The 15093-nt window shown below is 28.1% G+C and overlaps 1 protein-coding gene across 1 annotated transcript in view; it reads left to right on the top strand.

The window, feature by feature from the left end:
- The window catches only part of LOC141392207 (uncharacterized), a 42951-nt gene extending 36936 nt beyond the window's left edge, over positions 1 to 6015 (top strand). The window contains exon 4 of the mRNA XM_073965161.1: positions 5450 to 6015. Coding sequence (XP_073821262.1) covers positions 5450 to 5921 — 472 coding nt within the window. The 3' untranslated portion in view covers positions 5922 to 6015. The remainder of the gene's footprint in view (positions 1 to 5449) is intronic.
- Positions 6016 to 15093: the final 9078 nt, after the last annotated feature.

Genomic DNA, 15093 nt, shown 5'->3' with positions numbered 1-15093 from the left:
TTACACTTTGGACACTCGAATGTCCTGAAACTAATTGATAGTCGACTTGAGTTAGGTGACAATGGTTGCGTAAGCGATTATATGCCTACCTCATTCAAGTTTGACTTAACCGTTATATTCCCATGCAGAGACGCATGGGCTGAGTGCATATCTCCTCTGGACGGTCCGGCAATCTATACAGACGGGTCCAAGATGGAAGAAGGTACTGGCGCTGGCGTCTACTGCGAGAATCCACTAATTAAAAACTTATATAAGCTGGACGATAATTGTAGTGTTTTTCAGGCGGAGATTCTTGCTATCAGGAAAGCAGCTGAATTGGTTAAAGGGCTTGAAGGCAGTCTTACCGGACCGGTGACTATATATGTCGATAGTCAAGCGGCCCTCAATGCTCTCAAGTCATGGACCATAAATTCAAGAGCTATTCATGATTGCAGGAAAGCTCTGCAGGATATACACGATATCGTAAAGCTATGTTGGGTTCCGGGTCACAGCAACTTCATGGGAAACGAGGTAGCAGATGAACTGGCTCGAGGTGGCTCTAGGTCTAGCGACTTATCAGTTGATGAAACAGTCCGGCCACCGATGTGTAACTACATCGGCAAACTTCGGGAGTTCTTCATTGGAAAAGCACATCAAAGATGGCTATTGGAACCTGGTTGTAGGATATTTTAGGCAATCTGGCCTGTGGTTTCTCGTCAAAGAACGGCTTCCATCCTCTCACTTGACAAGTTAGGGATGAAAATCGCGGTTGAACTTATAACAGGTCACTGCAGAGTGAGATCCCTAACTTCAAAATGGGACGACAGTGTCATTGACTACTGCAGACTATGTGAAGATGCGGAGGAGATGGAGACTGTAGAACATCTGCTTTGTAGGTGTCCCATGTTGCAAACAAGGAGATACCGTACCCTAGGCAGATATGAGATAGACACTCTGACCTTCCTGTGCAACATAGATCCCATCGTCCTACTCAACTTTGCCAGACATCTAGCATGGCTTGGCAAAGATCACTAGTAACCCTTAATAAAAAAAATTTCTTTTTCACTTTTCCAGATATGCCTCCTACACTCACCATCATCTCTTCACCTCTATCCATCATCCGCATTTCATCAAGCTGCATCAACACTCTATCATCTCCTTCATCGTCAACATCTAAGCAATACACCATCATCTTTAAATCATCATTTCCAGCATCTCAAAATAGCCTATACAGGATGAACAGAATGGACCAACGGTCTCCAAGTGAAGCAGGGCTGCTCTATCTGAAAAATTGCGAGCTGTATCTTGATTTCAAGAGACGGACGGACAGACGGACATTTTTATATCGATTTAGAATTTTAACCTGATCAAGAATATATATACTTTATGGGGTCTCCGATAAATATTTCGCAGTGACAAATTATGGTGGAGGGTATAAAAAGTGAAAGCGGCTTAAAGTTCGGCTAAACCGACTCATTAATACCCTTCTCTATGGTGATGTGGTGAAGTTAAGAATATTTAGAAAGTTAATATATCAACAAAGTGGATAAGCATCTAAAAAGAGGTTTAAAGTTCTGCTCAGTCGACTTCTTAATACCCTCTACTATGATAAACCAAACCTAGAGCGCCAGAACACGGATCTACATTGGCAATTTTATGTGTGAAGGTTCTCTACTAAACAAGTAAAAAAGTATCAGTCGGCTTTGCCGACAGAGATATACCCTCAGCCTATGTGAATTGAAATATTAATCTACGGACAGATCGAATATATTTCGGGTCTTTTCAGAATTTTGTGGCCATTTTGTACCATTAAACTTGCCGACGATAATGTGAATTAGGATTAAAGTTTTGCGGAGGGGCTACTTAAAGGAATATACAACCTAGGAAGTGGATCTGATTTTGAGAGTCATATCTTTTTGATATGTATTGGGCATACCAGTCATTTCAGTGGGTCTACTTATAACTTTTGAACCAGTATGCCAGGAAGCATGGACTTGTCCACGGAAAACATAATATGACTGTACACAGCAGGTCCACAATGAACAGCATCGGCATTCATTTCCAAAGTATCTTCGAAGAGACCCTAAACTGCATATCGACACGAATGTTGAACTTTTGTGGGGGAGGTACGCTAAGGGGAAGAAGAAGTTCCCGTGCTCTCCAGCGAGGGTTTTTACACCTTTCGGGCTGTTTCCTCAAGAAGAACGGACTTGCCCCTGGAATTTTGTGTGGTAGGTACCCGAGGGAGTGGACAAATATAGTCCATATTTAAACCTATTCTATATCTGGTAGATATAGTAAGATGTGTAAAGTATGGACCAAATCGTTCACTCAATTCAAGGGTTATCGTGTGCACAATTTTTCCGAATATTTTTGAACTTTTGTGGGAGAGGTACCTGATGGAATTTACCGATTTGGATTATCTTCGAACGTAAACTATGTTTGGACAAAATATTACGGCATGTGCTTTTAGGCTAGACTAGGGACTTTTGGACCTTATTCTTAGAAGTCAGCTTGTCGCAGATAGCTTTGGCATGCGTGGACGACATGAACATGCAGTCAAACATGATCTGTAGGCCATAGACCATGACATTCAGTTCAGTTCTCATACCGCATACCTTACGATCTCGATACCGTCGGGAGGGGGCACAATACCGAAGAGATAGATAGATAGAAGATAGATAGATAGATAGATAGATAGATAGATAGATAGATAGATAGATAGATAGATAGATAGATAGATAGATAGATAGATAGATAGATAGATAGATAGATAGATAGATAGATAGATAGATAGATAGATAGATAGATAGATAGATAGATAGATAGATAGATAGATAGATAGATAGATAGATAGATAGATAGATAGATAGATAGATAGATAGATAGATAGATAGATAGATAGATAGATAGATAGATAGATAGATAGATAGATAGATAGATAGATAGATAGATAGATAGATAGATAGATAGATAGATAGATAGATAGATAGATAGATAGATAGATAGATAGATAGATAGATAGATAGATAGATAGATAGATAGATAGATAGATAGATAGATAGATAGATAGATAGATAGATAGATAGATAGATAGATAGATAGATAGATAGATAGATAGATAGATAGATAGATAGATAGATAGATAGATAGATAGATAGATAGATAGATAGATAGATAGATAGATAGATAGATAGATAGATAGATAGAAGTCAGCTTGTCGCAGATAGCTTTGGCATGCGTGGACGACATGAACATGCAGTCAAACATGATCTCTAGGCCATAGACCATGACATTCAGCTCAGTTCTCACCTCTGCCGTCCATGCAATGAATAGATTGACCGTAGATATAGTGGTAGATATTTGCATACTCCTCGCGTCGAAAAAGGTGGTAAGATCGGTCAAATACATGTTCAGCCCTTCACAAATGACAAGAGGGAAGGTCAGGGAAGATTAATCCGCATACCTTACGATCTCGATACCGTCGGGAGGGGGCACAATACCGAAGAGATAGATAGAAGATAGATAGATAGATAGATAGATAGATAGATAGATAGATAGATAGATAGATAGATAGATAGATAGATAGATAGATAGATAGATAGATAGATAGATAGATAGATAGATAGATAGATAGATAGATAGATAGATAGATATATAGATAGATATATAGATAGATAGATAGATAGATAGATAGATAGATAGATAGATAGATAGATAGATAGATAGATAGATAGATAGATAGATAGATAGATAGATAGATAGAAGTCAGCTTGTCGCAGATAGCTGTGGCATACGTGACCGACATGAACATGCAGTCAAACATGATTTTTAGACCATAGACCATGACATTCAGCTCCGTTCTCAACTCTGCCGTCCATGCGATAAATAGATTGGCCGTAGATATAGTCGTGGATATTTGCATGCTCCTCGCGTCGAAAAAGGTGGTAAGATCGGTCAAATACATGTTCAGCCTTTCACAAATGACAACAGGGAAGGTCGGGGAAGATTAATCCGCATACCTTACGATCTCGATACCGTCGGGAGGGGGCACAATACCGGAGAGATAGAGGTTAAACACTTCCGGACATATCATCCCAACTTGGGGAACTCTTTGGTTCACTATACGGGGCCTGGACTTCTTGTTCCTGAATTCCAAGTACGGCGGGCGTCAACACATATAATAGATTAGCCAACGTTTCAAACTTGGCCGGAAGGTAGTCTGCTCGATGTCCTCAAACAATGCGTGGAGTGCTTGACAGTATCAAAGGCTTTTGATAATTCAAGCATGCCAAGGCACCATCATTGTTCTATAGCACGTTTTGCTCTGCTTGAATCCTCTGCTAATATGCGTCATGCATCGCTGTTGTTGTGCTGTGCTGCTTACGGAACCCATGGTGATGAGCCTCAAGGTCTTTGCTGAGGGCGACAAAAAGGTTTGCTGGCCTGCTTCAGCAGTGGGACTATCCTGCCAATTTTCCAGACTTCGGGAACGACAGTTTGAGAACTATAGCTGTTTCGGCATTACCATGGAAATTCCATCAGGGCCCAACGCTTTGAATGATTTAGCGCTCCTGATGACATTTGCAACATCAACCCTTGTAAATTATGGTGGTTCATTCTCGGCAGGAAGAGATCTAATGCGATGTAGTACTCATATCTTTGCCCTTCACTTCCGAGGTGCTCGACAACCTGTCGATAGAAATAACTTGCGCACCTTCTTGGAGCAGTCAGCGTAAAGTCGCCAAACGTTCTCAGCCAGGGTAGCAAAGAATTCACTTATTCCGGCTCCAATGTTACAAATCTTCAGATGATTTATCCACTTGTTCTGCTTATGTTCGCCGACCAACCTTTTAACTTCCAGTGTCAGCTCCCTGACTCTGGGGCCATTGGCACGACGAAGCCCATCACACTCATTTGCGGAGGGATGCCTCTGCTGGGAAGTTTGCTCCCGCTTTGGATATTCGACCAGCAGATATATGGCAGCTCCACCAGTAAAAATGTCTCGGAACGTCCTTTTTGCTACCCGAACATCAGGGTTGGACAGATCTCTGAAGCGGTGAACGCTAAAGTGCGGCGTTCAGAAGTGATGAAATTGGTTGGTCTACAGATGGAGACTATTATGGGGAGATGGTCTAATCCAAGAGAAACGACAGGTTGCCATGTCATTTGTCAGACGACCCGGAACTCTAAATACATATGTCTACTACTTTTGGCGGAGGCGCCACTATGAACCCTAAATGCCAATTTATAGCTAATTTGATTTTTATAAGTTGGTATTGAAGTTTCTATTACTTCTAAGATATTTGTATTTAAAAATTGGCTTTATCAGTCCACGTTTTGATATAGCCCTCATCGAACGGTACCACTCGATTTTCGATTTTCTGATAACTACAGGAAGAAGTTTTTAGCGAGCTTTTCTTATCAATATTACAACTAATCATTATTCTTCTCTTCTTTTCCTTTTCAGATCTGAAGACATCAAACGTTACGAATGGCCAGCGGTGATACAGAAAAATCCCGCCGATAATACAGTTTTAATAGAAATTTGTTGTCCCCACTTTGGTCCGGTGCGTGTGATGGGCAACACGTTGTGTAAACCCTACTGTCAATCGTGTCAAAATGGTAAATGTATTGCCCCCGAAGTGTGTCAATGTCACGATGGATATGTGCTGAGCGATAACAATGATTGTGTTTTCGCATGTCCCATATCATGTTTAAATGGTCGTTGTAATCTGTTGACTCGTAACTGTTTGTGTAATTCGGGTTATAAGCTGGATGAGACGGGACAATTTTGTCGACCAATATGTCGGGCGGGTTGTGGCATCAATCCTTTGCATAATTGTACGGCGCCAGATGTATGCGGTTGTGTTAAGGGGTTTTCGCTGACCGATAATGATTGTCAGCCGATTTTTAGTCGCCCGACATATAGGAGGCATTAATTGGGTACGCTTAGAAATTAGTTTAGAGTTGTAAGTAGTAAGAGGGTATACTAAGGTAGATTTAGAAATAAAAAGAAAAAATCATTAACAAAAATAGTTTTATTGGGAAACCACGTCATTAAAAGGTAAGTCAAAATAGGAGCCTCAACGAAAAACATTTTTAAAATGCAGGATTTATGAAAAAATATTCTTAAAAAAGGGAATTATGAAAAAACATTTTTTTACAAAATCCACTATCCATGAAAAAATATTCTTAAAAAATCATCGATTCATTAAAAAATATTCTTAAAAATCTACGATTCATGGAAAATTTTTCTTAAAAAATACACCATTAATGAAAAAATCTTATTTAAAAAATACACCATTAATGAAAAAATCTTATTTAAAAAATCCAAAATTATGAATGAATATTCTTTAAAAAATACACGATTGATTAAAAAATATTCTTTAAAAAAATACACGATTGATTAAAAAATATTCTTTAAAAAAACCCCGATTGATAAAAAAATATTCTATAAAAAATCCACGACTTATGAAAAAAAATATGCTTAAAAAAATTCACTATTCATAAAAAAATTTTCTTTTATAACCACAAATTCCAGTCTTTCGGTAGGATATTGACGTCACAACCTTCAGAACTACGGAAATTGGGAGATACCGTTCTATGGGGGCTACATCGAAACGTTGATCTTTACTGACGAATTTCAGTCAGAAAGGCTTTTATCTCCAACAAAGACTAAATACCAACTTTCAGCCATTTCGTTGGGATGCTGTGGCCACAACCTTCAAAATACCGAAAATCGGGAGATACCGACAAATTTCTGGGAGAATGTTTTATACCACCAACGACCTAATACAAAATTTAAGCTATTTCCGAGGAGTGTTTATGTCACAACCTTCAAAATACCGGAAATTTGGAGGTACCGTTCTATGGGGGCAATATGAAGGCGTGGACCTATTCCGACAAATTTCTGGGGAAAAGTTTTGTACCCCTAGCGAAGACTAAGTACCAAATTTCGACCATTTCGGTGTTCGGCTAAAACCTTAAAAATACCGAAAATCGGGTGAAACCATTCTATAGGGGCTATATCAAAACTTTTATTCTATTATTCTCTAAAAAATCGACGACTGATAAGAAAAAAAATTCTTTAAAAAATCCACAATTGATGAAAAAAATATTCCACGATTAATGAAAAAATATTCTTTAAAAAATCCACAATTGATGAAAAAAATATTCCACGATTAATGAAAAAATATTCTTTAAAAAATCCACGATTAATGAAAAAATATTCTTTAAAAGATCCACGATTAATGAAAAAATAGTCTTTAAAAAATCCACGATTAATGAAAAAATAGTCTTTAAAAAATCCACGATTAATGAAAAAATATTCTTTAAAAGATCCACGATTAATGAAAAAATAGTCTTTAAAAAATCCACGATTAATGAAAAAATATTCTTTAAAAAATCCACGATTAATGAAAAAATATTCTTTAAAAAATATACGATTAATGAAAAAATATTGTTTAAAAAATTCACGATTAATGAAAAAATATTGTTTAAAAAATCCACGATTAATGAAAAAATATTGTTTAAAAAATCCACGATTAATGAAAAAATATTCTTTAAAAAATTCACGATTAATGAAAAAATATTGTTTAAAAAATCCACGATTAATGAAAAAATATTGTTTAAAAAATCCACGATTAATGAAAAAATATTCTTTAAAAAATCTACGATTAATGAAAAAATATTCTTTAAAAAATCCACGATTAATGAAAAAATATTCTTTAAAAAATCCACGATTAATGAAAAAATATTCTTTAAAAAATCCACGATTAATGAAAAAATATTCTTTAAAAAATCCACGATTAATGAAAAAATATTCTTTCAAAAATCCACGATTCATGAATAAATAAATATTTTTTAAAAAAATCGTTTATTAAAGATCCACAAATAATGAAAAAAATATTGTTTAAAATCCATGATTAATAAAAAATATTCTTTTAAAAAATCCACGAATAAGAAAGTGTTCTCTAAAAGTCCACTAATAATGAAACTATATTGTTAAAAAATCCACGAATAATGAAAAATTATTCTTTAAAAATCCACGAATAATGAAAAATTATTCTTTAAAAATCCAATTTTAATGAAAAAATATTCTTTAAAAAATCCACAATTAATGAAAAAATATTCTTTAAAAATCCAATTTTAATGAAAAAATATTCTTTAAGAAATCCACGATTAATGAAAAAATATTCTTTAAAAAATCCACGATTAATGAAAAAATATTCTTTAAAAAATCCACGCTTAATGAAAAAATATTCTTTAAAAAATCCACGATTAATGAAAAAATATTCTTTAAAATATCCACGATTAATGAAAAAATATTCTTTAAAAAATCCACGATTAATGAAAAAATATTCTTTAAAATATCCACGATTAATGAAAAAATATTCTTTAAAAAATCCACGATTAATGAAAAAATATTCTTTAAAAAATCCACGATTAATGAAAAAATATTCTTTAAAAAATCCACGATTAATGAAAAAATATTCTTTAAAAAATCCACGATTAATGAAAAAATATTCTTTAAAAAATCCACGATTAATGAAAAAATATTCTTTAAAATATCCACGATTAATGAAAAAATATTCTTTAAAAAATCCACGATTAATGAAAAAATATTCTTTAAAATATCCACGATTAATGAAAAAATATTCTTTAAAAAATCCACGATTAATGAAAAAATATTCTTTAAAAAATCCACGATTAATGAAAAAATATTCTTTAAAATATCCACGATTAATGAAAAAATATTCTTTAAAAAATCCACGATTAATGAAAAAATATTCTTTAAAATATCCACGATTAATGAAAAAATATTCTTTAAAAAATCCACGATTAATGAAAAAATATTCTTTAAAATATCCACGATTAATGAAAAAATATTCTTTAAAAAATCCACGATTAATGAAAAAATATTCTTTAAAATATCCACGATTAATGAAAAAATATTCTTTAAAAAATCCACGATTAATGAAAAAATATTCTTTAAAAAATCCACGATTAATGAAAAAATATTCTTTAAAATATCCACGATTAATGAAAAAATATTCTTTAAAAAATCCACGATTAATGAAAAAATATTCTTTAAAAAATCCACGATTAATGAAAAAATATTCTTTAAAAAATCCACGATTAATGAAAAAATATTCTTTAAAAAATCCACGATTAATGAAAAAATATTCTTTAAAAAATCCACGATTAATGAAAAAATATTCTTTAAAAAATCCACGATTAATGAAAAAATATTCTTTAAAAAATCCACGATTAATGAAAAAATATTCTTTAAAAAATCCACGATTAATGAAAAAGTATTCTTTAAAAAATCCACGATTCATGAATAAATAAATATTTTTTAAAAAAATCGTTTATTAAAAATCCACGAATAATGAAAAATTATTCTTTAAAAATCCAATTTTAATGAAAAAATATTCTTTAAAAAATCCACAATTAATGAAAAAATATTCTTTAAAAATCCAATTTTAATGAAAAAATATTCTTTAAAAAATCCACGATTATTGAAAAAATATTCTTTAAAAAATCCACGCTTAATGAAAAAATATTCTTTAAAAAATCCACGATTAATGAAAAAATATTCTTTAAAATATCCACGATTAATGAAAAAATATTCTTTAAAAAATCCACGATTAATGAAAAAATATTCTTTAAAATATCCACGATTAATGAAAAAATATTCTTTAAAATATCCACGATTAATGAAAAAATATTCTTTAAAAAATCCACGATTAATGAAAAAATATTCTTTAAAAAATCCACGATTAATGAAAAAATATTCTTTAAAAAATCCACGATTAATGAAAAAATATTCTTTAAAAAATCCACGATTAATGAAAAAATATTCTTTAAAAAATCCACGATTAATGAAAAAATATTCTTTAAAATATCCACGATTAATGAAAAAATATTCTTTAAAAAATCCACGATTAATGAAAAAATATTCTTTAAAATATCCACGATTAATGAAAAAATATTCTTTAAAAAATCCACGATTAATGAAAAAATATTCTTTAAAAAATCCACGATTAATGAAAAAATATTCTTTAAAATATCCACGATTAATGAAAAAATATTCTTTAAAAAATCCACGATTAATGAAAAAATATTCTTTAAAATATCCACGATTAATGAAAAAATATTCTTTAAAATATCCACGATTAATGAAAAAATATTCTTTAAAAAATCCACGATTAATGAAAAAATATTCTTTAAAAAATCCACGATTAATGAAAAAATATTCTTTAAAATATCCACGATTAATGAAAAAATATTCTTTAAAAAATCCACGATTAATGAAAAAATATTCTTTAAAAAATCCACGATTAATGAAAAAATATTCTTTAAAAAATCCACGATTAATGAAAAAATATTCTTTAAAAAATCCACGATTAATGAAAAAATATTCTTTAAAATATCCACGATTAATGAAAAAATATTCTTTAAAAAATCCACGATTAATGAAAAAATATTCTTTAAAATATCCACGATTAATGAAAAAATATTCTTTAAAAAATCCACGATTAATGAAAAAATATTCTTTAAAAAATCCACGATTAATGAAAAAATATTCTTTAAAAAATCCACGATTAATGAAAAAATATTCTTTAAAAAATCCACGATTAATGAAAAAATATTCTTTAAAAAATCCACGATTAATGAAAAAATATTCTTTAAAAAATCCACGATTAATGAAAAAATATTCTTTAAAAAATCCACGATTAATGAAAAAATATTCTTTAAAAAATCCACGATTAATGAAAAAATATTCTTTAAAAAATCCACGATTAATGAAAAAATATTCTTTAAAAAATCCACGATTAATGAAAAAATATTCTTTAAAAAATCCACGATTAATGAAAAAATATTCTTTAAAAAATCCACGATTAATGAAAAAATATTCTTTAAAAAATCCACGATTAATGAAAAAATATTCTTTAAAAAATCCACGATTAATGAAAAAATATTCTTTAAAAAATCCACGATTAATGAAAAAATATTCTTTAAAAAATCCACGATTAATGAAAAAATATTCTTTAAAATATCCACGATTAATGAAAAAATATTCTTTAAAAAATCCACGATTAATGAAAAAATATTCTTTAAAAAATCCACGATTAATGAAAAAATATTCTTTAAAAAATCCACGATTAATGAAAAAATATTCTTTAAAAAATCCACGATTAATGAAAAAATATTCTTTAAAAAATCCACGATTAATGAAAAAATATTCTTTAAAAAATCCACGATTAATGAAAAAATATTCTTTAAAAAATCCACGATTAATGAAAAAATATTCTTTAAAAAATCCACAATTAATGAAAAAATATTCTTTAAAAATCCAATTTTAATGAAAAAATATTCTTTAAGAAATCCACGATTAATGAAAAAATATTCTTTAAAAAATCCACGATTAATGAAAAAATATTCTTTAAAAAATCCACGATTAATGAAAAAATATTCTTTAAAAAATCCACGCTTAATGAAAAAATATTCTTTAAAAAATCCACGATTAATGAAAAAATATTCTTTAAAATATCCACGATTAATGAAAAAATATTCTTTAAAAAATCCACGATTAATGAAAAAATATTCTTTAAAATATCCACGATTAATGAAAAAATATTCTTTAAAAAATCCACGATTAATGAAAAAATATTCTTTAAAAAATCCACGATTAATGAAAAAATATTCTTTAAAAAATCCACGATTAATGAAAAAATATTCTTTAAAAAATCCACGATTAATGAAAAAATATTCTTTAAAATATCCACGATTAATGAAAAAATATTCTTTAAAAAATCCACGATTAATGAAAAAATATTCTTTAAAATATCCACGATTAATGAAAAAATATTCTTTAAAAAATCCACGATTAATGAAAAAATATTCTTTAAAAAATCCACGATTAATGAAAAAATATTCTTTAAAATATCCACGATTAATGAAAAAATATTCTTTAAAAAATCCACGATTAATGAAAAAATATTCTTTAAAATATCCACGATTAATGAAAAAATATTCTTTAAAAAATCCACGATTAATGAAAAAATATTCTTTAAAATATCCACGATTAATGAAAAAATATTCTTTAAAAAATCCACGATTAATGAAAAAATATTCTTTAAAATATCCACGATTAATGAAAAAATATTCTTTAAAAAATCCACGATTAATGAAAAAATATTCTTTAAAAAATCCACGATTAATGAAAAAATATTCTTTAAAATATCCACGATTAATGAAAAAATATTCTTTAAAAAATCCACGATTAATGAAAAAATATTCTTTAAAATATCCACGATTAATGAAAAAATATTCTTTAAAAAATCCACGATTAATGAAAAAATATTCTTTAAAATATCCACGATTAATGAAAAAATATTCTTTAACAAATCCACGATTAATGAAAAAATATTCTTTAAAAAATCCACGATTAATGAAAAAATATTCTTTAAAAAATCCACGATTAATGAAAAAATATTCTTTAAAAAATCCACGATTAATGAAAAAATATTCTTTAAAAAATCCACGATTAATGAAAAAATATTCTTTAAAAAATCCACGATTAATGAAAAAATATTCTTTAAAAAATCCACGATTAATGAAAAAATATTCTTTAAAAGATCCACGATTAATGAAAAAATAGTCTTTAAAAAATCCACGATTAATGAAAAAATATTCTTTAAAAAATCCACGATTAATGAAAAAATATTCTTTAAAATATCCACGATTAATGAAAAAATATTCTTTAAAAAATCCACGATTAATGAAAAAATATTCTTTAAAAAATCCACGATTAATGAAAAAATATTCTTTAAAAAATCCACGATTAATGAAAAAATATTCTTTAAAAAATCCACGATTAATGAAAAAATATTCTTTAAAAAATCCACGATTAATGAAAAAATATTCTTTAAAAAATCCACGATTAATGAAAAAATATTCTTTAAAAAATCCACGATTAATGAAAAAATATTCTTTAAAAAATCCACGATTAATGAAAAAATATTCTTTAAAAAATCCACGATTAATGAAAAAATATTCTTTAAAAAATCCACGATTAATGAAAAAATATTCTTTAAAAAATCCACGATTAATGAAAAAATATTCTTTAAAAAATCCACGATTCATGAATAAATAAATATTTTTTAAAAAAATCGTTTATTAAAGATCCACAAATAATGAAAAAAATATTGTTTAAAATCCATGATTAATAAAAAATATTCTTTTAAAAAATCCACGAATAAGAAAGTGTTCTCTAAAAGTCCACTAATAATGAAACTATATTGTTAAAAAATCCACGAATAATGAAAAATTATTCTTTAAAAATCCACGAATAATGAAAAATTATTCTTTAAAAATCCAATTTTAATGAAAAAATATTCTTTAAAAAATCCACAATTAATGAAAAAATATTCTTTAAAAATCCAATTTTAATGAAAAAATATTCTTTAAGAAATCCACGATTAATGAAAAAATATTCTTTAAAAAATCCACGATTAATGAAAAAATATTCTTTAAAAAATCCACGCTTAATGAAAAAATATTCTTTAAAAAATCCACGATTAATGAAAAAATATTCTTTAAAATATCCACGATTAATGAAAAAATATTCTTTAAAAAATCCACGATTAATGAAAAAATATTCTTTAAAATATCCACGATTAATGAAAAAATATTCTTTAAAAAATCCACGATTAATGAAAAAATATTCTTTAAAAAATCCACGATTAATGAAAAAATATTCTTTAAAAAATCCACGATTAATGAAAAAATATTCTTTAAAATATCCACGATTAATGAAAAAATATTCTTTAAAAAATCCACGATTAATGAAAAAATATTCTTTAAAATATCCACGATTAATGAAAAAATATTCTTTAAAAAATCCACGATTAATGAAAAAATATTCTTTAAAATATCCACGATTAATGAAAAAATATTCTTTAAAAAATCCACGATTAATGAAAAAATATTCTTTAAAAAATCCACGATTAATGAAAAAATATTCTTTAAAATATCCACGATTAATGAAAAAATATTCTTTAAAAAATCCACGATTAATGAAAAAATATTCTTTAAAATATCCACGATTAATGAAAAAATATTCTTTAAAAAATCCACGATTAATGAAAAAATATTCTTTAAAATATCCACGATTAATGAAAAAATATTCTTTAAAATATCCACGATTAATGAAAAAATATTCTTTAAAAAATCCACGATTAATGAAAAAATATTCTTTAAAATATCCACGATTAATGAAAAAATATTCTTTAAAAAATCCACGATTAATGAAAAAATATTCTTTAAAAAATCCACGATTAATGAAAAAATATTCTTTAAAATATCCACGATTAATGAAAAAATATTCTTTAAAAAATCCACGATTAATGAAAAAATATTCTTTAAAATATCCACGATTAATGAAAAAATATTCTTTAAAAAATCCACGATTAATGAAAAAATATTCTTTAAAAAATCCACGATTAATGAAAAAATATTCTTTAAAAAATCCACGATTAATGAAAAAATATTCTTTAAAAAATCCACGATTAATGAAAAAATATTCTTTAAAAAATCCACGATTAATGAAAAAATATTCTTTAAAAAATCCACGATTAATGAAAAAATATTCTTTAAAAAATCCACGATTAATGAAAAAATATTCTTTAAAAAATCCACGATTAATGAAAAAGTATTCTTTAAAAAATCCACGATTAATGAAAGAATATTCTTTAAAAAATCCACGATGAATGAAAAAATATTCTTTAAAAAATCCACGATTAATGAAAAAATATTCTTTAAAAAATCCACGATTAATGAAAAAATATTCTTTAAAAAATCCACGATTAATGAAAAAATATTCTTTAAAAAATCCACGATTAATGAAAAAATATTCTTTAAAAAATCCACGATTAATGAAAAATATTCTTTTAAAAATCCACGATTAATGAAAAAATATTCTTTAAAAAATCTACGATTAATTAATGAACATTTATTTATGTTTCCTTATTGGAAGGTGCACGAAAAACTATTTAACAAAAAGTCAAAACTTTTGAGGCCCCCTTAAAAATATTCTATTAAATA

The sequence above is a fragment of the Musca autumnalis genome, unplaced genomic scaffold (assembly GCF_047663935.1).
Source record: "Musca autumnalis isolate F117 unplaced genomic scaffold, ASM4766393v1 scaffold_2, whole genome shotgun sequence".
NCBI lineage: Eukaryota > Metazoa > Arthropoda > Insecta > Diptera > Muscidae > Musca > Musca autumnalis.
Note: the sequence above shows the minus strand (reverse complement) of the source record. Positions and strands in the feature narration are given on the sequence as shown.